The 26,111-nt window shown below is 41.6% G+C and overlaps 3 protein-coding genes across 3 annotated transcripts in view; 1 reads left to right on the top strand and 2 right to left on the bottom strand.

Moving 5' to 3' along the window:
- Positions 1 to 21,722, bottom strand: part of rela (v-rel avian reticuloendotheliosis viral oncogene homolog A) — a 34,397-nt gene extending 12,675 nt beyond the window's left edge. Inside the window, 1 exon segment of the mRNA XM_034105692.2 lies at positions 21,635 to 21,722. The gene's annotated coding sequence lies outside the window, so the exon portion shown is untranslated.
- On the top strand, positions 1,725 to 26,111 carry LOC117463459 (serine/threonine-protein phosphatase PP1-beta catalytic subunit). Its single transcript, XM_034105694.2, has 8 exons — positions 1,725 to 1,860; positions 19,565 to 19,696; positions 20,551 to 20,781; positions 21,654 to 21,758; positions 21,971 to 22,042; positions 23,205 to 23,356; positions 23,753 to 23,887; positions 25,571 to 26,111. Exons 1-8 carry the CDS (start codon positions 1,809 to 1,811, stop codon positions 25,673 to 25,675), a joined length of 984 nt encoding a protein of 327 aa, XP_033961585.1. The 5' UTR covers positions 1,725 to 1,808; the 3' UTR covers positions 25,676 to 26,111.
- The window catches only part of LOC117463458 (equilibrative nucleoside transporter 2-like), a 30,835-nt gene continuing 28,559 nt past the window's right edge, over positions 23,836 to 26,111 (bottom strand). Inside the window, exon 14 of the transcript XR_004553920.2 lies at positions 23,836 to 23,924. The gene's annotated coding sequence lies outside the window, so the exon portion shown is untranslated. The remainder of the gene's footprint in view (positions 23,925 to 26,111) is intronic.

Genomic DNA, 26,111 nt, shown 5'->3' with positions numbered 1-26,111 from the left:
ATAAGACATTAATAATAAAAAGTTAATAATTAATAAGATTGATCAAAGTCAAAGGATTTAAACACCAAATTTAAATTATGAAATGGTAAAATAGATAATACAAGTCGAAACCTATAATACCTATAAAATAGAAGTAAGACATGAGTAAAACAATATAAATAATATTAAAGGTGGGGTAGGTAATTCACTTCAGAAACACTTTTTGTTATATTCCATGGAATGCACTTAACATCCCGATAGCAATGAATGAATATATTAAATGTTTTGACAATAAATACATAAAAAAATGTCGTGGAAGCCGTGGCGCTGTAAAAAGCACGACCAGCCTAAAATAACTGGATGGCCGTCTGCACTCGAGCTGGTTTCTCCATTCTTACCTACCCTACCTTTAAGGTCAAAACAACTAATCACTGATCTTTAATGATCAGTTTAATGAATATTAAAAACATAGAAGCTAAATTGTACCGTACAATGTCTGTTAAACTGTTCAACTTGATCTTGAAATTGTTGTTTTCGTTGTCTGTGTCAATTGAGGTAATATATCTGATTTAAGTTTTGACATTATTATTTGTGGACATTGTGCTCAGATTACAGGGACTGTGTGTGTTGAGGTTATACGGCTTCTTTTGTTTTTCAAAACATTTATCCTACACTTAGTACTAGGTTAATGTTATTACGACATCATTACTGGATGTGTTTTCACCGTTTTATTCTGAAGAGAAAACCATTCTGTTTCCGGTGCTGTCTCTTGGCTAGCTTGACCCAGCTGCAGCCCTTCGCCTTTTCTCTCTCTGCAGTGCAACTCGCCACCACCCACTCAAAACAGTGCGGAAATACCCAGATGACGCACTTGAAAGGTAACAAAAAAAGAGGTTGTGAGTGGGAGAGGCGATAACATAACTTCTGGATTTAGTCATAAACTGGAGAGTGTTACACTCTGCTGCTGCTATAATAACATCTATTTCCAGGCCTTGACATTGACAAAGTAGTGCCATTAAACATGTAAGGCTACTACCTCTGTTTATTAAATAGTATTTGTTGTTTACTTTCATTTGTTCAACAAAAAAGAAATTATTTAATCATCATAAAAACAGTTGATCAAGAAACTTAAGAAACACAATTCCCTCTGACCAGAAGAGGGCGCTGTAGGTGAATAAATCAATGGTGTCATTAGCAGCACTGTGCATTATTCCCCTCATACAACATGTCTCTTGTTTATTAGTTTGTCCCATAGGTTTGTCCACACGTTTCATGGGTCGAAAAAAACGTCGCATAATTACAAATATTATCTGAGTCAGTTGATCATTACCCTACAAGCTACCAGAAACGATTGAATATTAAACTCTAAAAGTGTACTCACTAAAGCTCACTAAAGGTTTCAGCTTAGTTTTTTACATTTATATTTTTTAAAACATTATTGTATTACATTGTAATATCACAGTGACCTGTTGCGAAGGCACTGGATATATCGATGCCTTCAACTACTGTCGGAAATCCCAATAGGAAGTTAAAACAAACAATACAACAACATTCAGTTAGGCAACTGTTGGAAAGTGGGAATTGCCATCAAACATATTAATTATGTGTCAATATTGAATTTTACAATAATATGCTTGAAAGAACTTGTTAAGATCCTTAACTAGTAATTAAAAGCTCTCCACTTTCTTTTTTAAGGTAGAGAGTAGAGTATCCGAGGCACAATGAATGTAGCACAATAGTCCTAAACGGGAGGCCTGAGTGGGAGGCGGGGCCTGCCCTGCCCCTCTGCCTGCTCCACACTGCGGCGGGCAGAGCTGTTAGCTACAGAAATGGCGGAGGGGGAGTTGGACGTCGACTCGCTGATTTCCAGGCTCTTGGAGGGTGAGTTATCAACCATACTATATTCATATCTACCGGTTGTTGACGACTTTAGTGCTCGAGGATTGTCCGGGTTTAGTTTCGACACGAGTCGACAGAAAAACGGAACGCTCTGGAGTATCCCGCTGGAGGAGTAAACAGGACTAGTTAAGAAATAATAACCAGAACGTGAGACTTTTAATACATTAAGTTGAGTGCTATTGAATAGTTATAATGTTATAGTTCCAGGTCAGGTCAAATATTGGAAAAAAAAAAAGAACTAATTAAATTATGTTAGCCTTTATTAATGTTGCAATACTTATTTTACACTCTTATTACTTTGACATGTAGCATAACACCATAGCTTAGATTCTTAGAAGCTTCTACTAAAAATATCCTAGCTCTGCTTATATTTCCACAAGCTTTTCACAACAATATACACTGTGGTAATGGATATCTGTCTTTTAAGTTGACATCTCTTTTAGAACAAACTGCAGCTTGGTAAATAAAGTATGCCGAAACTTCCAGCACAATTGCATGTTTTCTAAAGATACTTAACATATTGGTTTTTACTAACAAACAATATATATCGTATATATATTGTTTGCCGCAGTCATAAGTAAAAATGCCAAGTTTCAAATGGGATTTGGATGGAGGGTTTGTCAGCTGTAAAGAATGCACGTCACAGGGCTGTGGTGTTTATATGGGAATGTTGCTGAATGGCAATATTTACACAAGGACTTGATGATATTCCATTATAAATAGACCTTCAGAGTGTGTACCCTGTAAGCATTACAACATGAATTTAGTCTGTGACTCCAAGTATTTTGTAATCCCAATGCCTATTTTTTGAAAGTTTCACGTGCGAACATAACACTGTCTTAAAAAGTTTCTGTTAAACACACAAGAGTATGTATTAAGCTGTTATCCTTCACATGTTTTAACATGAATGCAGCAGATTATCCCAAGCTTTATCTTCCTGAATTAAAAGATAATAAAATAAAAGCTTTTCCAAATGAGCTGTGAATGACAATTAGTGCCTCTAATGAGTTGCTGTGTCCTTGGGTGGGACAGTTAGTATTGTATGAGACCGCACTAAAGTAACTTCAGTACTTTCGAAGAAAGCATTGTTGCTCCTACAACACTGCTATGTGTTGGGTGTCAGTGGATTCTTAGCATCGCCAATGCCCCTTTCACACCAACGCGGTTCCAGGGCCGGTTCGGAGCTAGAGCCTGATAAGTACCGTTTTTTCCTGTTCACACCGCAGCCGGCTCTTTCCCCCAAAAACCGGTTCTTACCAAGCTCCAAAAAATTGTCGGTCTAGAAGCAAGAACCGCATACGTCACGCTTACGCCGGAGAATAAATAATATTTGTAACAAGCAGTAGCGCTGAGCAAAGTGACTAGAACGCAACCACACACTTTATAAAGTCAGGCAACACTCACCAGGCTTCGTGTGATTCTGTTTATTTGTACCTTACTTTGTCTTTGACCATCCGTTCGCTGTCATTGATCATTGTGGAGAGCAGGCAGACGTTTTGTTTTGTATTATAGCAGCTATCGGATGGAATCAATACATGGGCTGCACAGGTTGTCATGTCCAACCATCACAAGTAGAATCATAATGAAAAATACACCTGTAAAATGTGCCTGTAGAAAACGGCTTATGCCACAATAGGATAGCAACAAGTAGTCAAGATAGTCAGTTTAGCTTCGGTTGCTATGCTAACATCACCAATTTTATACCAGAGAAACTTTCATAACAGCGTTGTGATGCCAAACCGCGGGCAGCACTGCAGCGGTCGGTAAATGCCGCTGAAACACATTAATAAACAATGAACCACGGCACTCTGGAGAAAAGTATAAGGGTTGAGAAGTAGTTATTTAATGTAATCTGGCTTCGTATGATTAAAAGCAACACGATCATCGACCCGACGCAGTCCCCCATTGTTGTTGTTGTTGTGAGCAGCGTTGGGGAGAAACGTGATCCGACGTAAACGGTGACGTCATGACGCAGCCGCGGCAGCACCAGTCGGGCTGTGGGCGGTGTGAACAAAACTGGGGCTGAAAAGAAGAACCGGTTCCGAACCAGAAGAGCGCAAGCACGGAGCTAGAACGGGTACCGCGTTGGTGTGAAAGGGCTAAGGGATCCTGTATATTGAAATCCGTCTGACTGTCCACTCGCCTTTTGTTCTCTACAGAGCACAGAGACAGTGTCCCTCTGTGTCTTCAGCAAACATGGAGGCAGCCAGCATTCATGATCAACTGTCGGTCACACTGAAAAAACTGAACTGTTGACTTTAATTAAATATATTAGGTCAACACATTTCGCCTGACTGTATTAGGTTAGTTGAAAGCAATAATATTAGTTGAACCTGATATTTTTTTATATTTTTGCTTTCAACTAACCTAATACATTTATGTGAAATATGTTGATATAATACATTTAATTAAAGTAAACGTTTACATTTTCCGTGCATTACATTACATTACATGTTACTTGTAATACTCAATGCTGTGGGCAATCCCCACAGGAACAATTTGGGGTGAAGTGTCTCAGGGACACAACTACATGCTGACTGCAGTGGGGTTTGAACCTGTGACCCCCTGATCCCAACACCAACGCTCTATCTACTGCGCCACACGCCTCCCGTGCACTACAGATTCTGAAAACCACACACACATGCTGGCAGCTAATGAATGACCACAATGTGGATCAGTACCACATAATCATCTTGATTGATTTGGACTGGCTGATTACATAATAGTGTTTGTTGTGTGTCAGCTGTACATTAACCGCAATGTGAGCCTGTGTTGTCAGCTGGGAAAGGCTATGCTGTAGCTAGTTTGCTGCATATTTAGTTGCTTTTTTTGCAGCAACTAGGAAACCTCAGTAGAGGAAATTGGAGGGATCTGGCGCTAAAGGCTTCCAGATGTGAGCTGAGAATATATCCATCTTCTTTCAGTCACTTTCTCTTTCCATCTAAAGCAGCAATATGTGAAGGCTAACACATTTTTTGGTTTAAAAAAAAAATAGTGAGACTCAGGTTGAATAGTAATGTCTTTCCTGTAAAAGTTTTCGAATTCTAAATGTTGTCTTAGCTCAAGCCGTACAAGTTTTTTGCCAAAAATAAAAGGTTGTAGTGGCAAAATCTGTACTGAAGAGTTTGACTGCAAAACATTTTCATTTTTATGAGCAGATTATATATTTTCCATTCTTTTGAATTTGTCTTGTTGTCTATAGGATCTCAGGAAGCAGTAAAAAATGGCTGCACAGTTTGCAAAATCTCAAGTTGACATGTTCAACAGGTTTCTCACATTAGACAAGTGTACAAAACAAAGCCAAACTAATCATGTCCAACACTAGGAGACATATTCGGACCACACAGGCAGAAGTACACTGTTAAACTGTCTGCCGTTTATCAGTTTGTCTTCCTAAGGTTTTTTTTTTTTAAATAATTGACCTTTCAACAACAAGTGAACAAGTGTCTCACAGACACTGATGAAATCCTTTGTATCTTTTAAACAGATTACATCTACAGCCTGCTTTTCATTAAGACCTTTACTAAATGGATTTCTTCTGGCATTTAGTTCAAGGAGCTCAGAAGGTTCCTCTTATCCACTTTAATAGGAGGTTGATCCCCCACTTTTTCATCTGGTGCCAGTCGGGACACACACACACACACACACACACACACACACACACACACACACACACACACACACACACACACACACACACACACACACACACACACACACACACACACACACACACACACACACACACACACACACACACACACACACACACACACACACACACACACACACACACACACACACACACACACACACACACACACACACACACACACACAGCTCTCTGATCTCCTATTAAATGTCAACAGGAACAGCTGCCCCTGGTAGAAATTAACTTACCCTTTTGGTGACACACACAGGGGGAGAGTGTAAAAAGGGCAATACAGTAATACAGTAGAATTGACTAATCCTCTCCTGCAATGTTTATTTATTTATTCAAGTATTTAAACCTTATTGACAACAAATACAAATAATTAAACTTCCATACCATTCCATCAAACATGTTTATGATGTATGCTCACATAGGCGTGACAATAGTGTCTTAAATTAAATAAGAATCTAAAGACATGCTAGCAGCTGAGTTAGCTTTGGGTTTTAGCTAAATGCTATTGTCGGCAAGCTAATTTGCCCGCTGCACAAGTAATGTTGACCAGCATTTAAATTTAGGATGCTAGCAAGCTAAAATTAGGGAATTAGCACTAAACCCTTAGCAAATTATAATAATTTGAATGTCATTATTTTTTCTTGCTTTTACAGGATATGTGGTCATAAACTCAAGTATCGGATGAATTGGAGTAATGTATGGACATCCTAACACATACAATGCACATGTCCTCCATCAGATGTTTAATAGGGGTTCTCAGGCGTATAGCTGACAGGCTAACCCTGATCACCTGACAACATGGAGTGACCGCACAGTGAAGCTTTCTGGCCTCTCTGGTTTCATTCGTCACTCTGAATACAATGACTTAGCACCTGCTGTCTTATGACCAGGCTAGTGAGTCACAGTTGAAAGCAACACAATGGTGTATGGATTAATTTACCATCACCATTTGTCTGTATTTAATAAAATGGCATTCATATGTGTGTGTGTTTCTGTCTGTATGTGGATATCATACAGTCAGGGTGGCCACACTTGTTCAGTCATGTCACTGGTACCCATTCCTCTCATGCCATAGTCATCAAATTAGAGTGGAATTAATCCATTTGGTTTATTTTGTATTTAAATTGGCCAGTTATCGCTGACCGGATTAAAAAGATATATTTCGTTAGGCGTGTGTATGAGGGATCAGAGCTGGAAATGGTTTCTTATTGGTCAGAAATATGGCATGGAAAATGTAAAAACAATACTTTTTTTTTAGCATCGACCTGAAAACACAAAACGAGCACGATGGAGCCTAACGCGCCGCAGATACATTTGTTGATCTTGACAGTATTCCTGCTTTGGCGTTTCTTGCAAAACAGATGCTGAGATATCAAGCAAACATCTGACTTTTGTTCCACTCACTGCTTACCTGTTGTTTACTGGTTTCATGTCAACCAATTTGGGCGCAAGGAGCCCATACATTTGTTTACTTTACACCTTGCAATATTGCTAAAGTACTGGCCAATCCCCATGCAGCGGTATTAATGACTGCATCATTGAGTGTGCGCAGCTAATTTAGAAAAACCTACACTACCTAATTGTTATCACTGGGGTGTAATGACCTGTTGCTGCGGTGACAATCATTACTGAGTGACACATTACACAGTGTTGCATGGCACCGTGGAAACCAACCAGTCATCTGTTGTTTTACTACAAATCTCAGTAGCAGATTTCAGATTTCTCAGCAGAATCACTACAGTTGGTCACACAGCATTTGAGCCGACGGTGTTGCACAGCCTCAGCACACTGAACAAACGGAAACGTTGACTTTAATTAAATGTATTATGTCAACAGAGTACACATAACTGTATTAGGTTAGTTGAAAGCAATAATATGAAGTTTAAATAAAAAAGATTAGGTTCAACTTAATATTATTGCTTTCAACTAACCTAATACAGTTATGTGAAATCTGCTTCCCTGTGTGTTTCTGTTTGTTGATCTGTCCACAAACAGGCCCCTCCCTCCCCCCTCATTAGTGTGTACTAGTGCTGCATGATTATGTGCAGCCATTACAGCCTTCCCAACATGCTAAACCCACGCTGGCCCAGCCTTCCCCACAACAGGCCCTCTGTCTGGCCTGCCAGCACAGGTGGCCCGTAGGCTTTACGCAGCACAATCAACACCACGGCCCCATCCATCAGCCAGCCAGAGCGGGAGGGAGGCAGGACGGAAAGTTGCATTTAAGAGCCATTTTGTCATATTTGTTTATGAGCAAACATGTCAGCCAAGTTGTGACCCTGTATGGGAACATAAAGTCTCTCAAAAGGGCATTTCTGTTTATTTCCTGGAATGGAATGGTCAGTATTTAAAATGTCCTTAAATGAATAAAAAGTCCAGTAAGATAGTTATTCCTCACATACATTGAACCTGAGAGCCAGCAGTATAGTATGAGGATGTTTGACATGCAACTCAACAATTGTGCATGACAATATTATTCTTTTAGAATTCTTATGAAAATATGTTTTAACATTTAATGCAAGATCTCAAAACATTTGCACCTCAAATGTTGCTGCAAATCCGCTATGCTTAAATGCATTGTAAAAGCAAAAGGAAGAATGGTCATCAAAAGATTTAACATTACCATTGTACAGCAATGTGTAGCTAAATATTGTTAGCAACAGCTATCATAAGCTACTGGTCACAGCATAACTTGTATGGCTGTAGCAGTGTTGAAGCTTATGAATTCAACTTTTCATCTCAAATATGAAATAGTCTTGCAGTATCATAAGATGCAGAATAATGTTTTCCAAATGCTGATTGGTCAGGAATTCTCAACTTTCTCTGCCACTTTTAGGATCTTTTCTGCCCAGCTGAACTGAGAGAGTTTAACAACAAATTAAGCATTCAGATTTTTCACAATGCATTGTACGTCGGTGTCACCCTCCTTGTTTTCTCCGGACGTGGAGCACTGCTGCTGCGTTGCGTGGTGCTCAGGCTGCTGGCGTGGCATTCTGTTATGGAAACAACAATGGAGGAGCCTGTGTGGCGGGGAGCGTTCGGCCCCTGGCACCAAACGTGGCACAGAGCTCACCCGGGCTTTCAGCTGCCCGGCGAGGCTTTCCAACTTACCCTCCCTCCAGATCCTTCTATTCACTCCTCCGCCTTCTCAGACTCCCCACTCAAGCTTCACTTTCTCCCTACTTTTCTTTCATTTTCTCCTCTCCATCTCTCCCACTCTCTGTTTATTTCGCTCTCCTCTCAATTTCATCCTTTCTTTTCCCCCCACAAAGAACGCCATTCAGCCATGGCACTTAAAGGTGAACAAAACGGCCTCTGAAAATGTGAAGCCCGCACAGAAATGCCATCGCAGTCGGGATTTCTGCCTCAAGATTCGCTCTCTAGCCAGAGTTGCTTTGTGTCTCTTGTTCACTGAGGGGTCAGTGTTTTCCATCGGCCCAGTGTGGGAGAGGGTTAGATGGAGGAGTGGGGGGGAGCTGCTGGCTTGGTACCCAGTTGGAAAGAATAGAGAGTGGAGGTGGAGAGCTTAAAAAAGGACTGACAGGGCATTTTATTGTCGCAGCAAAGGCCAAAACATGCAAGTCATGCCTGCTTAAAATTCAAGGCTCTGCTCGGCCCATTAGAAGTTCTTTGCATATTTTTGCCCGGGAATTAGAGGAAGTTAGTGTTTCCGAATTTTCCGTTTTTATGTAGTATTAAGCAGCACTAAGCAATATTTTTATATCAACAATGATAAAAATGGCTACATGTTTTGTGAAAGTTGACCAAAACTAGTATTAAGCAGCACTAAGCAATATTTTTATATCAACAATGATAAAAATGGCTACATGTTTTGTGAAAGTTGACCAAAACTACAGAGACTTCCTCTGACAGGAAACTGCTTGGGGCCCCCAAAGAAGGTAGATTAAGAAGGTCCACATCAACGACAACATGAAACACCCTTTAATTTACTGCAACGACATGTCGGGAAACCCCCTCAAGGGGTCCCCATGCGTAGCGCGCCGTCAAAAGCTGCTTCATAACTTTTGTTTCGCTGCTCCGCTCCAGGGGGGGGGAGGGGAGAGTGCTGTCGGAGGTGTCATGTCCCTTCTGCTTTGCCCAGAGTGTCTTGGGGCACCTCTGACTCTACAGTTCGCTTGAGCTCGACATAGCATTTTAGCCTTTTTTTGCTCTTTCTTTTGGTCTTGTATCTTACATAATCAGTTTATTTAACCTGTTAAGCCCCATTCCTCCTGCGGGGGGGGGGGGGGGGGGAAATCGCAACATCTGCGCTGGCAGCTCTGGGAGGGAAAAAAACATTTGTACTGTTTGCGCTCATCCTAATTTTCGGCCTTGATGTAACAACATTCATAATTAAGTCAAGGTAACACCCTTTTCACCCCGGTTACACTTTTAATTTGCCCTGTACGATGGGCGCTGTAAGTGATGAAAGTGGGGGGTGTTGGCTTATCAGGCGTCCACAGCCAAAGTGGGTGTGGGATCGAGCGAGAGAGATAAATGCAATTTATGTAAACAAATATTTCCAAGGCACCCTTTTATAATTATTGGGATAAACAGGTTTGAAATCATTTCAATGTATACTATAGGACAGTAAACCAAAAATATCGTTTAAAACTTGAGAGATACAAAAATATGCATAAATAAATGTTAACTAGGTCAAATAAGATATGAATGAACAACAAAAATAAAATAAGTTGCATTTATTTGCTATTGGTTATGTTCACATACTTATTTGATTATGAAAATGTAAACCAATCTTTTTCATATGGGTGTTTTACGGGCCGTCCACACAGCAGCGTGCGTTGAAAGCTTCACCATTCACTTTGAATGGGGTGACGTCACTTTGCTGGCGTGAATCGCTGCAAAAGTTGAGAATGTTCAAGTTTTGAAGCCACGGCAGAAGCGTCAGCCAATCGAATCATATGCCAGTACAAGCTCTAGCCAATCAAACCGCTGCTTGTATGTCAGGGGCGGGAGATTCATGTGATTGGTTGTTGGTCAAGTTTCAGACACGCCCGCCGGCAAGCATAAACGCACGCCGCTGTGTGGACGGGCCGTTAGAGTTGTACCCCCTAGATCAGGTCTCTAGTAATGTGTGCTCTAAGTGCACCAGATTGAAGCATTTGACTTTAAATGTTCAAACATTTCTTCCCGGGGGGGCATACCCCCGGACCCCCCTAGAGGATGTGATGTCCTCACCCCAATTAAAACATGTGCATATAATACTGAATACATTTGAAGCCTTTGATGTATATGACTTATGTCAATACGTTTCTGTTTTTGTAGTGCATTGGTCTTTTGTAGAGATTTTTCATTTATTTTTTATATATTCTATTGTGTATTCCTTGGATACTTTTATTTGTTCTACTGAACGATTTTCTGGCAGGGGGGGGGCGCCAGCTAAAATCTCACCTAGGGCAGCAAATTGGTTAGAACCGGCCCTGATGGTGTAGGAAACGGGCTCCGTGTTACAAGACGGGTCGGGGGTTTGGCGGTACCACTGCAGACTCTCTGCACACACACACACACCTCTGCAGACTCTCTGCACGAAAGGAGCCACGGTGCTGCAGCTCCTGATCGGAGCAGAGACACACGTTCACTAAGCGGAAAAACGATACCCTGTCACAGAGATCTGCTATTTTAAATTTTAAAGTCAACACATATCAACCCTAAATAAAGTCTATATTAAGAACGAGAGATGTTTTGACATTATGGCTTAAACAAATGACAAATGAGCGAGGGCGATGACGTCAGAGCATCGTCCTATGTGCCGGGGCTGAGCCCCGGACAGCCCCGGCCCAATTTAACCCCTGGTTAGAGGCCCTATTTTATCAGTATGTCTGGACTGCACAGCAGTTACAATGGTCAAACTACATTAGAACAGAATTGTCCCCATTTTGTCTTTAATAGTTACTAACCTTAGATATTTTAATGAGATATGGACTGCAAAACAAAAAATGTCCCTGATTTTCATTTTTGAAATTAAGTCACCGAATGCAAGTAGTCGCCTTAGCTTATTTTGTTATGAGATGTGAAATACTGTTCAATTTAGTTGATGTAATAATCATTTGGTTTCTTTTACATTAAAAAAAGGTCTTATGTTTTTTTTCGGGGGGAAGCCCTTTTTCCAGTTTAGAGCAATAGCCCCTCCAAATGTCTGTGCACGTCCCTGGTCTGAGGGCTTCTTAACATTTAAAAACGTATTAATGTGTCATACCCACGTAACGGGAAGAAACTCAGCTATCAGACAATATTAACAGTTTTTAGTAAAAACAAAACATAAGGGTAATAACAAAGGCTCTGAGTTAGCCCTGAGCGAAAAAATGCTAACACACTTAGCACAGAACTCACGTTAGAATACCCTTATTACTTATCGTATCTGCAAAAACAAGATATCGATTAGCAAGCTGAGATTCAGAGCAGGCAAAATAATTGCAGACGCTTCACACCCTGGACACTTCCGGTTTGCTCTTCTGCCCTCCGGTAGGCGCTACAGGTCAATTCAATCAAGAACAAACCGACTGAAAAACAGTTTTTACCCCAGAGCCATACGAGAACTGAACACCGTCAAACGCTGAACTGAACAGTTACAACTGCACTACTTTTTAATAGTTGTATTAACTTATTAACTGATCGACATCAGAGATGCAAAATATCATCCCTGTGTTTTTTTATATTGTAAACTGTAAACATTTAAATAATGTGCGGGCATGTATGCATGTTGGTATGGATGTGTGAGCATGTTTAATGTGTGTATATGTTTATATAGATATATATTTATTCGTTTTATGTGGAAATGCACTGTGAGGATTGCTTTTTTAAATTTCGTTGTACCTGGTGCGATGACAATAAAGGAATTCTATTCTATTCCTCCGATTTGACAGGTATTAGTATCATTACTGACCGATCCGAACTCGCGACATGAGAAGCTAACAAAGACATCACACCACGTAGCATTAGGTAGCCAACACGGCAATATGTCTTACCTTTGTTGTTTTCTGATCAAAAGTTGTCTTCAATGGCATTAAAACGATAAAAACGCTGCTGAAGGTTAATCCATAGGTTAATCCAATGTGTCTGTCACTTTTAAATGATTTCTGATAATCCATCAGCAATAAACCTAGTTTTCAGATTTCAGAGCATAAGATTTGGAAAAACTGCGTGCGCATAGTTCTCACTTCTCAATGGTAACGTGTGTGTATGTGGAAATTCCCCTTTGATTCTATTGGCTCTAACGGTTCAAAAGAGATGTCAATCATCAAAATCGACCACTGGGTTCCAGAGAAATATGGCAGATACACCCATTTCCACCCAAATGACCCCAGAGGTGGAGTTGTTTTTGCTAAACCTCTCTAAAAAGGTCAAATGTCACTTGTTTTGCATCAATCTTGATACAGGGTGATTATTATATGTCATAGTTTGGATTCCTAAAGCTTTTAGTCTACTATCCCATCATTCAAGGGTGGTTTTCACAATAAGTAATGGTTTATTTTTGGACGGACACAATCATTTACATTTTTTTACTGTGTTCAATCTGAATTTACTTTAAAATTAAAAAAAATCTATATTGATTCTGACTTTTCTACATCCAACTCATAGGTTTATCATTGCTTTGAGAAAAAAGATTATTAATTTACCCCTTTTAGAAGGGAAGTTATTGTCATTTGTTCTGGGAATGTCATTTTCGAGCCTGAAACCTGAAAAACAGGCTTGGGGTTTAACAGGTTAATCTCCTCAACCCTGTTTCCAGGTTCAGTGGGAGCTGTTTTTGGCTAAAAATCTCAATGCAACTATCTGGTGAACACAGTGGAGTAATCGTTCTTCGTTGTCAAAACTAAAATCCTGCCGACACAAGCACCGTTTTTGAAAATTATCCAAAAAAGTCCACATGAAAACCCCAAAACACCATTAATGCAATGTCATGGCCAGTGGGCAGTTTGGGCGATCCAAAACCAACAGCTAAGGTGGTGAGGTCTATGTTGTGGGAATGTTTGATAATGTGGAAGTGACCCCCAATTCTTACTACTAGTTCCTTATTATAGTTCCTACATCCAGGACATGGTTAAACCGTACACCCCAGCGCGTGCACTTCGCTCTGCATCAGCCAAATGGCTCGCTGCACCCTCACTGCGAGGGGGACCCAAGTTCCTATCAGCAAAAACACGTGGGTTTGCTATCCTGGCTCCAAGATGGTGGAATGAGCTCCCCATTGAAATCAGGAGAGCAGAAAGCTTACACACCTTCTGGCGCAGACTGAAAACTCATCTCTTTCGACTCCACTTCGAGCGATAGAATTACAGCACTTATATACTAATAAAGGACTGGCTTACCTAAAGCCAGTTGAGTGGCACTTGAAATGTTTGGCTCTATGAAACCTGATGTACTTTATGATTCTGTTTTCTTCAAGGTTGTATCTTGTTGGTCGAACGCACTTATTGTAAGTCGCTTTGGATAAAAGCGTCAGCTAAATGTAATGTAATAGTAATAACACATTTAAAGGTTGCACAATTTTGGATAAGTTAGCCTTTGCGTTACATTTCGCCATATAAGAGAAGCCTCAAAAATATAACACTGTGTTAGACCTGTTAAAGTGGGAATGGGCATCCAGCTCTTCAGCAGAGCAGCTGTTACATTGTTGTGGATGGAGCCCCGAGCCGCCTGGCTAGTCCTGTTCTTTATCTCCCAGACAGCAGCAGAGCCTTGCAGGGCTCACTTCCTCCTTCCTCCATACAGTAGCGCCCATATATGGTAATGCCTTCAAGAAGCAATCTGTCTGCAATGCATGTGTCGCTCTCCCTTTGTGTTTAGCTCTAAAACACAAGTGAACTCTGCTCTTTTAAACACATGGGAAATAGTTGACCTTGTTGACCCATGAGCAAGAAGTGACTCCTCCAACATAGGTTTGGTTAGTTTGTGTATTCAGAGAGTGCCATGGTTTGTGTTGCAACAGCTCTGGTGTGGTTCAACATGCAGCACCATGGTGGGTTGGGCAGTAACCAAGTACCTGCCAAATATCGACTGAATTAATATAGAAATTATTTGACAAAGCCTGGACTTTAATTCGGGGAACTCTGGCTGTTATTACCCAGAAAGATCAACCAGTGTAACGCAGATCATTGAGCAGTGATAGGCGTTAGTGTGTGTCAAGACTGGAATAACAGGCTATTACTGCTTCCCTGGAATATTAAATCACCTTATTAAGTATTCTCTTTCTTTTAGAATCGAAACGATAAGTCATCTCACAGAAAATGTGATAATAAATTATTTATCCGTAATTTTTTTAAGATGAAATATTTTTTACTCCACATTCTCCAATGTCGGTGCTTTTTTTTTATTTCATAGTTTGCTAGGGCTGTACCGAATGTCATTTTTTTTTTTATTCAAAGCATCTATTGAAGTTTTCAAATGACGCTACCAATCATCAACCTACATTTTGTTTTTTTAAATATGGATTAATGCACAATATTTTTGGGATAAAAAACACATTCTTTTTCCATTCAATTTGGACTTTTGGGAATTTACATCGGCTGAAGTTTGATAATGGAAATGATTGGAAATGATTGGATCCAACAAGTCGGAAACAAATGCAAATAGTAAACTGATCAAGCCAGGAATTAAACCATACGTGTTTTCCCCTATTTCAGTTGTTGTAACTTGCATAAGTTTTTGGTATTGACCTAAATTAGGCCCAAATGAATCCCAATGATTTATGGTAGTTTCAGTGTTTGTCTCAGCTTTAGATCTGATAACATGTTATAGTTTCCTTGTGCATGCTTTCCTAGTGAGGTATCATGTCCTAAGGTATCCTATCACAGTCCTAAAGACCAGAAACAACATTCACTTCTCATACAAATATTTTCAAACTGGTTAGATTCTGATTGCAGATGCCCTAACCAATGTGCATCACAGGCGGCACTGAGAGTCCCTGGAGCCTGAGGGGTTTGGCTCTGAGGGGTCTGTGATCTGGGAGGAATTTAAAAACTCACTCGGGGAGGGGTTCAAGGCCGAACTGCCCTCTGACGTCAGCAGAGTTCACAAGGCTCTGCAGAGGAAGACCGTGACCCAGGAGTTCAGCCGCAGCCAAGAATGAAACTTAAGGATAAATAGATGAGGAGGAAACGAGGGGTGAAGGAAAGGAGGCCTAGAGAAACAAAGATACAGAGATCTAGCTAGAGGAAGGACACAGAGTTCAATCTGAAGAGGTCAGAGGGTGTCCAAACTTAAACTAAAAGCTGAGGCAGACCGAAACATGCACCTGACCAAATTAGGAGATCTTATCCAGGGCATAGAAAGCCTTCTCAAAGATTTTCACTAATCTCCCGAAGAACCAGCTGGGAAACGCTAGTGGAGCATCAAGACAAGGCTGACAGGAAGTGAGGCAGAACAGCTGTTTTACCCAGGGACGGAGAGAGCAGGGACACTAGATGATGAACGCTGTGCATCTGTTTGGGTTGTGTGTCTGAGTGAGTCTTTCAGCTTGTATTGGGTGGGGTTGAAGTATGCCTTGATTTCAGGAGAATTGGACTCGAACACAATGTGGCAGTCAGTCAATAATTCATGGAATCTAATACAGAAAAGCTTCTGTATTTTATGCATTTAAAACGACTTCACCATTGGATTGTAAAACTGCTTTTTTAGAGATAATATATTATATAATATTACTACCTAAAGTAACAATAATAGTTTGCCAGAAAACGTTTCAATTTGCGCATATCATTAAAGAAATAAAAACTAACTGCAACTCTTTATGTACAAGCAATAGATGAGTGTCCTAATGTAAGTATTGCTTGTTCATTGCTCATAGTCTCGCTGCAACTGATGTGGATTAGTATTGCACTTTCTAGAGATAGTTTGGATGTTTTGAAATGGTAGAATGCCAACAGCCATCATAGGTCACATACTGACTATGGATAAGTACCTCATACATACATCACCACTTCAAACAATCTCAACTATCTTGCAAAAGAAAGATAAAAAGAAACGTTGCAAAAACTATCTGACACTCCAAAATGCATCCGAAAGTGTACACGAACCTTGAATCATTATTGAATACTTCAGATATTCCACTAATATCTATTTGAAACCCAACCTTAGCTGTTAGCTAGCTCCACTAGCTAGCCAGGTGCTACCTGTTGCTGTCACTCCTGTTCAGTGTTTGTGTAGAGCAGGAGGCGGGATGTTTCTGAGACACGCGTTATCTCACTTTTGAAAGTTATTTTTAACAATAGAAATGCAACATATTGCAGGGAATGTGATTGAAACCTGTTTTCTGTGCACGCCTCCTGGAGTCACAGTTGTAATGTTAGTATGCAGGGCGTGGGTTGGTAATTACCCCCCCGCTCCCTTAGCAGTAACAGCCTCGTCGCTCACCGACACCTTCCAGGCTAGAAATTGGTCTTGCCTCGTTGCCATGGTGATCAGTCGTAGGGTACCACCATCTCGTTCCTTTTTCTTTGCACGGTATCTCTCGCTCCCCGTTTCTCTACGCTGGGGAAGCTGCAGTGCGGTGGTGTCAGAGTAAAGGATGCTGGCATACCTCCCCCACATGCGCCTTGTTGTGGTACGATCTAAAGTCAAGGTCACTGTGTGTGTGTGTGTGTGTGTGTGTGTGTGTGTGTGTGTGTGTGTGTGTGTGTGTGTGTGTGTGTGTGTGTGTGTGTGTGTGTGTGTGTGTGTGTGTGTGTGTGTGTGTGTGTGTGTGTGTGTGTGTGTGTGGTGTGTGTGTGTGTGTGTGTGTGTGTGTGTGTGTGTGTGTGTGTGTGTGTGTGTGGTGTGTGTGTGTGTGTGTGTGTGTGTGTGTGTGTGTGTGTGTGTGTGTGTGTGTGTGTGTGTGTGTGTGTGTGTGTGTGAGAGAGAGAGAGATATATTAGGCCCTGTCAGCTGAGCCAGCACAGCTCTGCAAGCGCGTCACCACAGAGCTGAAGCTGAGAGCAAGGGGTGTGAAATCACCCCCTCGACAGTCACTTTTCACTGGACACACACACGCACGCGCATGTGTATTGTGCTCAGTGTAGGATAGCTGTACATTAAGGTGTTTTTATTTTAAGGGCACAATGAGAGGTTTTTTGCGGCATGAATTTGGATCTTGATTCATGTTTTTGTTTATTCCCCCTAGAAATCCTACCTTTTGCACGGTCTAAATATAGCCCCTAATGTGCAGGTGGGGCGTGACCGGGGGTGAGACGGAAAGGTCTCCAGGCAGATTTAGTGGGGTCATGTTGTACATGTACACACACACACACACACACACACACACACACACACACACACACACACACACACACACACACACACACACACACACACACACACACACACACACACACACACACACACACACACACACACACACACACACACACACACACACACACACACACACACACACACACACACACACTGTTGTCCTTTAACACTGGATTTAAAGCACCTTTAGAACCTGCGGGAATCTCAGAACACACACTCTCTCTTCTCCTTTAAACACACTGCTCTCATCCTGTCAGTCTGATTTACTCACTAAGTGTCGTTGGCGCCCGTTAGGATTTATATCACGCTGCTGGGGTGTCATGTGACATCTTAGTCAGCTCTCACTCCAGCAGGGCAGTGTGACGCTGGTGGGAGGGTTACTTCAGGAATGTCATATGTTACAATAACTAGTTTTACCTGTAAAACTGTAATCAGTAAGTATAGATATATATAAAAGTAATGTCACTTGATTACTTCCCGTACTTCACTTTTGGATTGCTTCAATGTGAACGCAATGCAAATAAATCCAAGAGAAAATAAATACCAAAAGATGTTTTCTAGTGTAATCCCCAATTTTTTGTAAATGTAACAGTAATCTGATTACATGCTTTTTTGATGTAACTGTAAGGGAATACACCTTTTTTTTGTATCCTGATTATGTAATCCGTTACATGCAATCTGTTACTCCCCAAGACTGTTCCTCGAATGCAGGGTCAGTAGAAACGTGGACGCTACAGGGACGCAGAGCTGGTTTACATTGATCGGTTTCAATACAGTAGCCATCATTAATAGTGTTTCAATAGATTTCCAGAGGCTAGTGAGTGCAGGAATATAGTTCAGAAATACTGTTAAGCGTTTTTATATTTAATCTAGAGCTGATCATTATTATTTTCTGGGGAGATCAATTATTTAATTTATTCGATCATACGTCAGAAAGGCAGCTATAATTGAATTAAGCCCGAGGTCACTTTAAAATGTTTATTTTTACCTGCGCCTTGGTACAGCGACTTTGAGTACTTATAAATGAAATGTATCATTATTATTAATATTTTTGCAAAACCAATAACCAAAATAATCTGAAACCAGAAAAAAGATGTTGTCTTTTTGCCTAAAAACAGACTGCAATTCATCAACTTTGCTACCTTGTGGCTACTGGATGAAACATGTATTTGTGTGTCCCAGGTCTTCTCGTGTTCAAAGTCTTGTTTACTTCTTTTTATTTAGAAAATTCTGCTTATTTTGGCGTATAGTTTTTTAGGAAAAGTTATTGTATTGTATGCCGACTAAATAAAACAAATTGGAGCAGTGTAAAAGTCATAAGGATATTTAAAGTTAGTTATCCTGTTAATAGTTTAAGATAGAATACTTGATTTCGTGAAAAATGCAGTTTTTAATAGATGTGCAGAATGTTGTGTTTATTCATCTCATACGGCCACATTGCTAATTGATGAATGAATGGAGTGACTTCATTTATCAAGTCTTCCAAATCCTCCACATCTGATGCCTGACGACAGAGTGATCCCATCCCTTGTCCCTCTAACATGGATCTACATGCTTCCCCTTTCTCTTTGCCGGTTACACAACAGGAAGTCCTCTCCAAAGCACTCCCAAAAACAGCAACAGTCCCTTCACAAGCTATTTCCATCCTCCGCCTGTTGCCTAAACACCGCCTCCCATATTTAGTTTGAGGCTCATTTCAAAACTCATCGTGTCCGGGATGATGTGAGCGATATGTGGCGGTCAACAGAGTCATATCGTTAACCTTCTCCTCCACAGTGCGAGGATGTCGGCCAGGGAAGATCGTCCAGATGTCGGAGGCCGAGGTGCGCGGCTTGTGCATCAAGTCTCGGGAGATCTTCCTCAGTCAGCCCATCCTGCTGGAGCTGGAGGCTCCGCTCAAAATCTGTGGTCAGTATTCTCCAGGTTTCTCCTTCTCGGGGTTCATTATGGTCTTATAGCACTTTAAACCTGGACATGTTGAGCACCCCAACGTTTTATGATAGAAATGTACAGTACGGGTCCCCAGTATAGACTCTGCTGTATGCTAACCTGCATAACTGGGAAATTTGCACAGTTGGCATAAGTTGTGTTAATTAGCAATAGATTGAATTAGAGCCTATGCACACAATAGATAAAAAAAATGGCTTGGCTGATTTGGACAATTCTTGAATGATTGTGGGGGTTATTGAGGATGCTGAATGCATATCTGACATTTTCAGGATAAGAAATTGCAGTTTTATCAAGAAAATAGATAAGTGGTAACTGGCGGGCTGATTCTGACTACCATGTGTTGCGACCATTGGATTTTGTGAGCACAAAAGGAAAATGATTACCTCTACTGTGGACAGTTATCCATCTGTCCTATCCTAATGATCCAGAGTCAACTAAATCTTCAAAGTCGCCCGAAGATGAATCAACATCAGCCCACAGAGTACAGATGTGGCCACTTTCTGTTTTAAATGATGCATTATGGATCCTGAAATCAGAAATAGATTCAGCGTCCTCGACAATGACCCTCAGTCATGTTTGAGCTATTGTCCACAGGGTATAATGCTAATGAGTGCTAATTAACACAACTTATGCTAGTTGTGCAAATTGCCGAACATATGCAGGTTAGCATCCGGCAGTTTCTATGAGCTGGGGACCCTTACTAACATCAATCTTTGGGCTACTCAACCTTTCCGGATTCACAACAGGGCTGGAAACTAGTCTATTACCTGCTCCCCCTTCCTCCCCCCTCACTGCCTCCTCCCCCTCCCCAGGTGATATCCACGGACAGTACACAGACCTGCTCCGGCTCTTTGAGTACGGCGGCTTCCCTCCAGAAGCCAACTACCTGTTCCTGGGAGACTACGTGGACAGAGGGAAGCAGTCTCTGGAGACCATCTGCCTGCTGCTCGCCTACAAGATCAAATACCCCGAGAACTTCTTCCTGCTCAGAGGCAACCACGAGTGCGCCTCCATCAACCGCATCTACGGATTCTACGACGAGTGTGAGTGCTCTCGTGGAAAGGGAGGGTTTCATTTTCACTTCCTCCCCAAGTCTTATTGTGGGACAGATGTCGGCACACACCTGTGACCAGAACAGTAGTTGCAATATAGAAGCAGGCAGACAAACTTAGAATAAACTCATGTTGGGGTGAAACGGTGAACAAATGGGATTCTTTGAATTGCTTTAAATTGGTGATAAGCCTAATTATAACCATGACACAAAACACCGCTTGACCTGCTCTCCAAAGTAATTAAATAGTTACTTTTGGAACTTAAAGTGTAGGAAATGAGATACTTGTGTAAAAGGTTTTTGGGGGGTTCCCCTCTCCTGTACAGTTCTATAGGTTTTAGTGCATGCCAATGGTCTGCAAAAGCTAGAATCCCCAAGCTCCCTATCCCCCTTTTAACATCATCTTTTTGTTGTATGGCTCCTAAAATGTCTTATATTTTTACATCTTACGGTACCTTTTAACTCAGAGAGCTACTGATACACGGATTAGTTTGTAAGAAGTCAAATGTGTTATATAATGTACTTTAAAGTCTTAAAAGCTTTGTCTGTATTTCTTTCTAAAATTGGAGCAAAACAGACTTGTATTTTCATTACGGTGCAATAATAACAGTTGTCGATCTATAGTTCCTATTTTTCTATAGGACTAAATAACCCAATCTATAATCAGCGCACCTGTAATTAAAAGTCATAATTGGTTTATAATGAATCAGGTAAATGATGAATACGCTCACTCCATGGCCTGCTCAATGGATTCCATGTGAGGGTGGAACAGGGGGAAACAGGACGTGGCCCTTTGATCCGTGTCCCTCTCTCAGCCTCATGTGGCTCTCTGTCTCCTCACTCACCTCCCTGTTGGTGTTGCAGGTAAACGCAGATTCAACATCAAGCTGTGGAAGACGTTCACCGACTGCTTCAACTGCCTGCCCATCGCCGCCATCGTGGACGAGAAGATCTTCTGCTGTCACGGAGGTACGGGCCGGCACATGACTTCTGATTTGCAGCATCTGGAGGAGGAAATCTAACGAGAATGAAGCTTCTGGTTTGACTCTGATGCGAAGTGAATGGTTAATATGTTAATAGTTATGTTAATAATGTTAATAGTGTTAGTGATATGGGTTCATACCGGCTGCGGGCTTATGGAGGGATGAATCTGTGACGGTTTGTCGTCTCGTCCCGTGCAGGTCTCTCTCCAGACCTGCAGTCCATGGAGCAGATCAGACGCATCATGAGACCCACAGACGTGCCCGACACAGGTGGGACCACACACACACACACACACACACACACACACACACACACACACACACACACACACACACACACACACACACACACACACACACACACACACTTAATTCAACAACACATGTTCTTTGTCACATTAACGTTGAAATGCATTTATCAATGATTCCATTCACATTCAACTGGTAACTCTTTTTATAGATAAATAATTGGGTCCGACCATCACATCCAAAGATAATCAGTGTACAATGACGTCTAAAAAAGCATCAAATTATCCCAATTATGATTTTATAACAAGAGAATCTTTAACTTTTATGCCTAATAAATAAATGCCTGAACAAGTAATCTAAAATCTGTTGATCGACTAATCCTTTAAACACAGGATCGGGTCCTGGTAGTTTTAATTGTTGTGGTTTTATCATCTAATTTAAAAGCAGAGCTATTCAGCTGTGACAAATGCTGCTATACTTACTAGCTGTATTTAGAAATATATGTATCCGATGGATAGGGAACACCTTGTAATAGGAGTTCCATAACTAGTGGACTTCGTGATAAGAATGCTCGCCCTGTCCTGCCATGTTCCCTATTTTGGTAGGGTTAGTGTCAAAACAAACTCGGCGCAATATTTATCCAGCTTCTCAGGGTTTAGCAATCGACCTTAACTGGCACAAAATGCTCAGTGACGCAGGTTCGGTCCTCTTTTAGCCCTCCGGGTAAAAACTATTTATCTTAAGTGAGGAACTTTTACATCTGCTGATTATTAAGGAGAAACATGTTATACTTATTTATAACATTGAGGACACCATGATTCCATCCCTAGTAACCTCTGCTGAGGATGGATGTGTGCTCGTAAAGTGGAAGTGAGTGTTTGCCCCTCTTCACTAGAGCTGGTTGTTCTTGTCCTTATAAGGCCGCCAGTGTTAGACCCTAGCAGCCTCGGGCTCTCAGACCCTCTTATGGTCTTCAGACAGACTCTTGGAGGTGAAGAATGTGTGTGTGTATATACATGGGCAGCCTTGATGTTTTAATATCTAACATAACGTTAACCTCAAGCAGTTTGGAACAGCAGAGCACATTGTTCTGAGCGGACCAGGTCTAATTGCCTAGATGCAGCGGTGAAGACCTCCTCAGGTGTTCTTTTGTAGTTTATATCCTGTCTTCTCTTCCTGCCAGGCCTCCTGTGTGACCTGCTGTGGTCGGACCCCGATAAGGACGTCCAGGGCTGGGGGGAAAACGACCGCGGCGTCTCCTTCACGTTCGGAGCTGATGTGGTCAGCAAGTTCCTGAACCGCCACGACCTGGACCTCATCTGCAGAGCCCACCAGGTACGGCAGAAGCTCAGTCCTTGAGACTTGGCTTGGGAAACAGAGGGTCACGGGTTCAAATCCCAGAACGGACCAAGTATGGAGAGTGGACTGGTGGTTAGAGAAATGCCAGTTCACTTTCTGGGTACTACTGACGGGCCTAAATACAGAGACTAACTTTCTCTTTGTGGTGGTGTGTGACGATTAAAGTGGAATACTCCATTTCCACTGACGTCCCCTTATCATTTAACCATTTATATAAATAGAAATGGATTCCAGGACAGCACAGGTAATGATCTTTTTAGGCTTCCTCGTTGTTGAACACGTTCTATTTACAGTTTACATAATCTGCTGCTGTCCATATCAGATGTCTATGATCTGCTCTCCAATGACTCACTCTGTGTCTGGCGCCCCCAGGTGGTAGAGGACGGTTATGAGTTCTTCGCCAAGCGGCAGCTGGTGACTCTGTTCTCGGCTCCCAACTACTGCGGAGAGTTCGACAACGCCGGCGGCATGATGAGCGTGGACGAAACCCTGATGTGCTCCTTCCAGGTAGGACGTCACAGCAAAGTGCCGACATGGCTGTGCTCTAGTTAGCATGCAGGGAAACAGCATCACTTATCACTTAGTATGGGTACAAACCTGGGTAACTTACATTACATTTAGCTGACGCTTTTATCCAAAGCGACTTACAATAAGTGCATTCGACCAACAAAATACAAACTTGAAGAAAACAGAATCATATAAGTACATCAGGTTTCATAGAGCAAAAACATTTCAAGTGCTACTCAACTGGCTTTAGGTAAGCCAGTCCATAAGTGCTTTGTTAATAGTTCTATCGCTCGAAGTGGAGTCGAAAGAGATGAGTTTTCAGTCTGCGCCGGAAGGTGTGTAAGCTATCTGCTGTCCTGATGTCAATGGGGAGCTCATTCCACCATTTTGGAGCCAGGATAGCAAACCCACGTGTTTTTGCTGATGGGAACTTGAGTCCCCCTCGCAGCGAGGGTGCAGCGAGCCGTTTGGCTGATGCAGAGCGGAGTGCACGTGCTGGGGTGTACGGTTTAACCATGTCCTGGATGTAGGAAGGGCCAGATCCATTCGCAGCATGGTACGCAAGTACCAGTGTCTTGAAGTGGATTCTAGCAGTTATCGGAAGCCAGTGGAGGGAGCGGAGGAGCGGCGTGGTGTGGGAACATTTAGGAAGGTTGAAGACCAGGCGAGCCGCTGCATTCTGGGTGAGCTGCAGAGGTCGGATGGCACATGCAGGTAGACCAGCCAGGAGGGAGTTGCAGTACTCTAGGCGTGAGGTGACGAGAGCCTGGACCAGAACCTGCGTCGCTTTCTGGGTCAGCTGGGGACGCATCCTCCTGATGTTGTAAAGCGTGTATCTGCAGCAGCAGCGATGTTTGCAGTGAAGGACAGGTTGTTACCGAGGTTATCTGTATGTAAATGCAAATATGTGTTGCCAAAATTAATTATGAGATGACAATCTTATTCTCTCAAACTGCACTTTTATTATAAAGAGCCATAATAATAATAATAATAATAAAGTAATAAAATATAGGGCCACACATTATTTCAAAAACAAGTTGACATATCCTTGTTGTCCTTTTGTGAAAACAATGCCATAGAATTATTAACACCTTTCCTATACACCGTCTCTTTGTAGCAATTGGAGAGTTTTCCGAATTAAAACAAATGAGTAAGGTGCAAGTTTACTAATAGCAGGATGAAATGAGTACTAGAATATCTGTAATCCATGTGCAGTAAACACAAATTAAATGCAGTGTTATTTCAACAGAACATTTATTGCGATGGTATCTGGTATACTGCCACTCCTGTTACATTAAAGAAGGCTACACACTACATTGTATTGTGTAGCCTTCTTTATAGTGTCAGTAGAGCGTCACCTCTCTGGAGCTCTGCCCTCCCGCATTCATGAACGCACCATCAGCTTCTTTAAGTCTGATTTATTTGACTGAATTTCTTTAGTTTTTTGTGAGTTCTTTAAAAAGACTTGTAATCACGCAACTAGACATGTAGCATACTTATGGTTAAAACTCCAAAATTAAAAAATACTTGTAGGCCCCAAAATTGCTTTGCTTTGAGAAGTGTTGGACACTTGGGAGTGATTTCCTACTCAGGACAGGACACAATCCTGGGCCTGGATTGTGAAGCATTTGAAAAACAGATCGTTTTTCTGTTTGTTAAAATATGTCCTGTGTCTTATCCTAGATCCTAAAGCCATCTGAGAAGAAAGCCAAGTACCAGTATGGAGGGATGAACTCGGGTCGGCCCATCACTCCTCCTCGCACGGCCCAACCTCCAAAGAAACGATGAAGAAGCGAGGGAGGAAGAGACGCAGAGAACGAGAGAGAGACATGAATGTCAAAGATTGTCTCCTGTTGGCTTTCCACAACACAAAAGAAGTCAAAGCAACACTTGGCAGAGGGAAACCGAACACAACTATTTCAAAAGACACCTCAACCTGTCTTTCATCTTCATTTCTTCCTGACCCCCTCTGAGCTGCTGTCACTCTCTTCTTCTTCAAAGCTTTTTCTTCTCATCTGCGTAACATTTTTTAAAACAAGTGTTTAAAAGGAAAAACAAGGGGTTTCATTCAGTAGCATATCGGAGTGCTTTTGCTTTTTTCCCCTTCTTGACAACAGAATGACAACTAGTTTAGTTTACCACATCTCCTTTACCCCCCCTGTACAGACACAACAGGTATTAATGACGACTGCTGGGTTTTCAATAAATAATACAGGAAAATGAA

Source organism: Pseudochaenichthys georgianus, chromosome 18 (assembly GCF_902827115.2).
Source record: "Pseudochaenichthys georgianus chromosome 18, fPseGeo1.2, whole genome shotgun sequence".
Lineage (NCBI taxonomy): Eukaryota > Metazoa > Chordata > Actinopteri > Perciformes > Channichthyidae > Pseudochaenichthys > Pseudochaenichthys georgianus.
The sequence above is the reverse complement of the archived record's forward strand: the minus strand, read 5'-3'. Positions and strand labels throughout refer to the sequence as shown.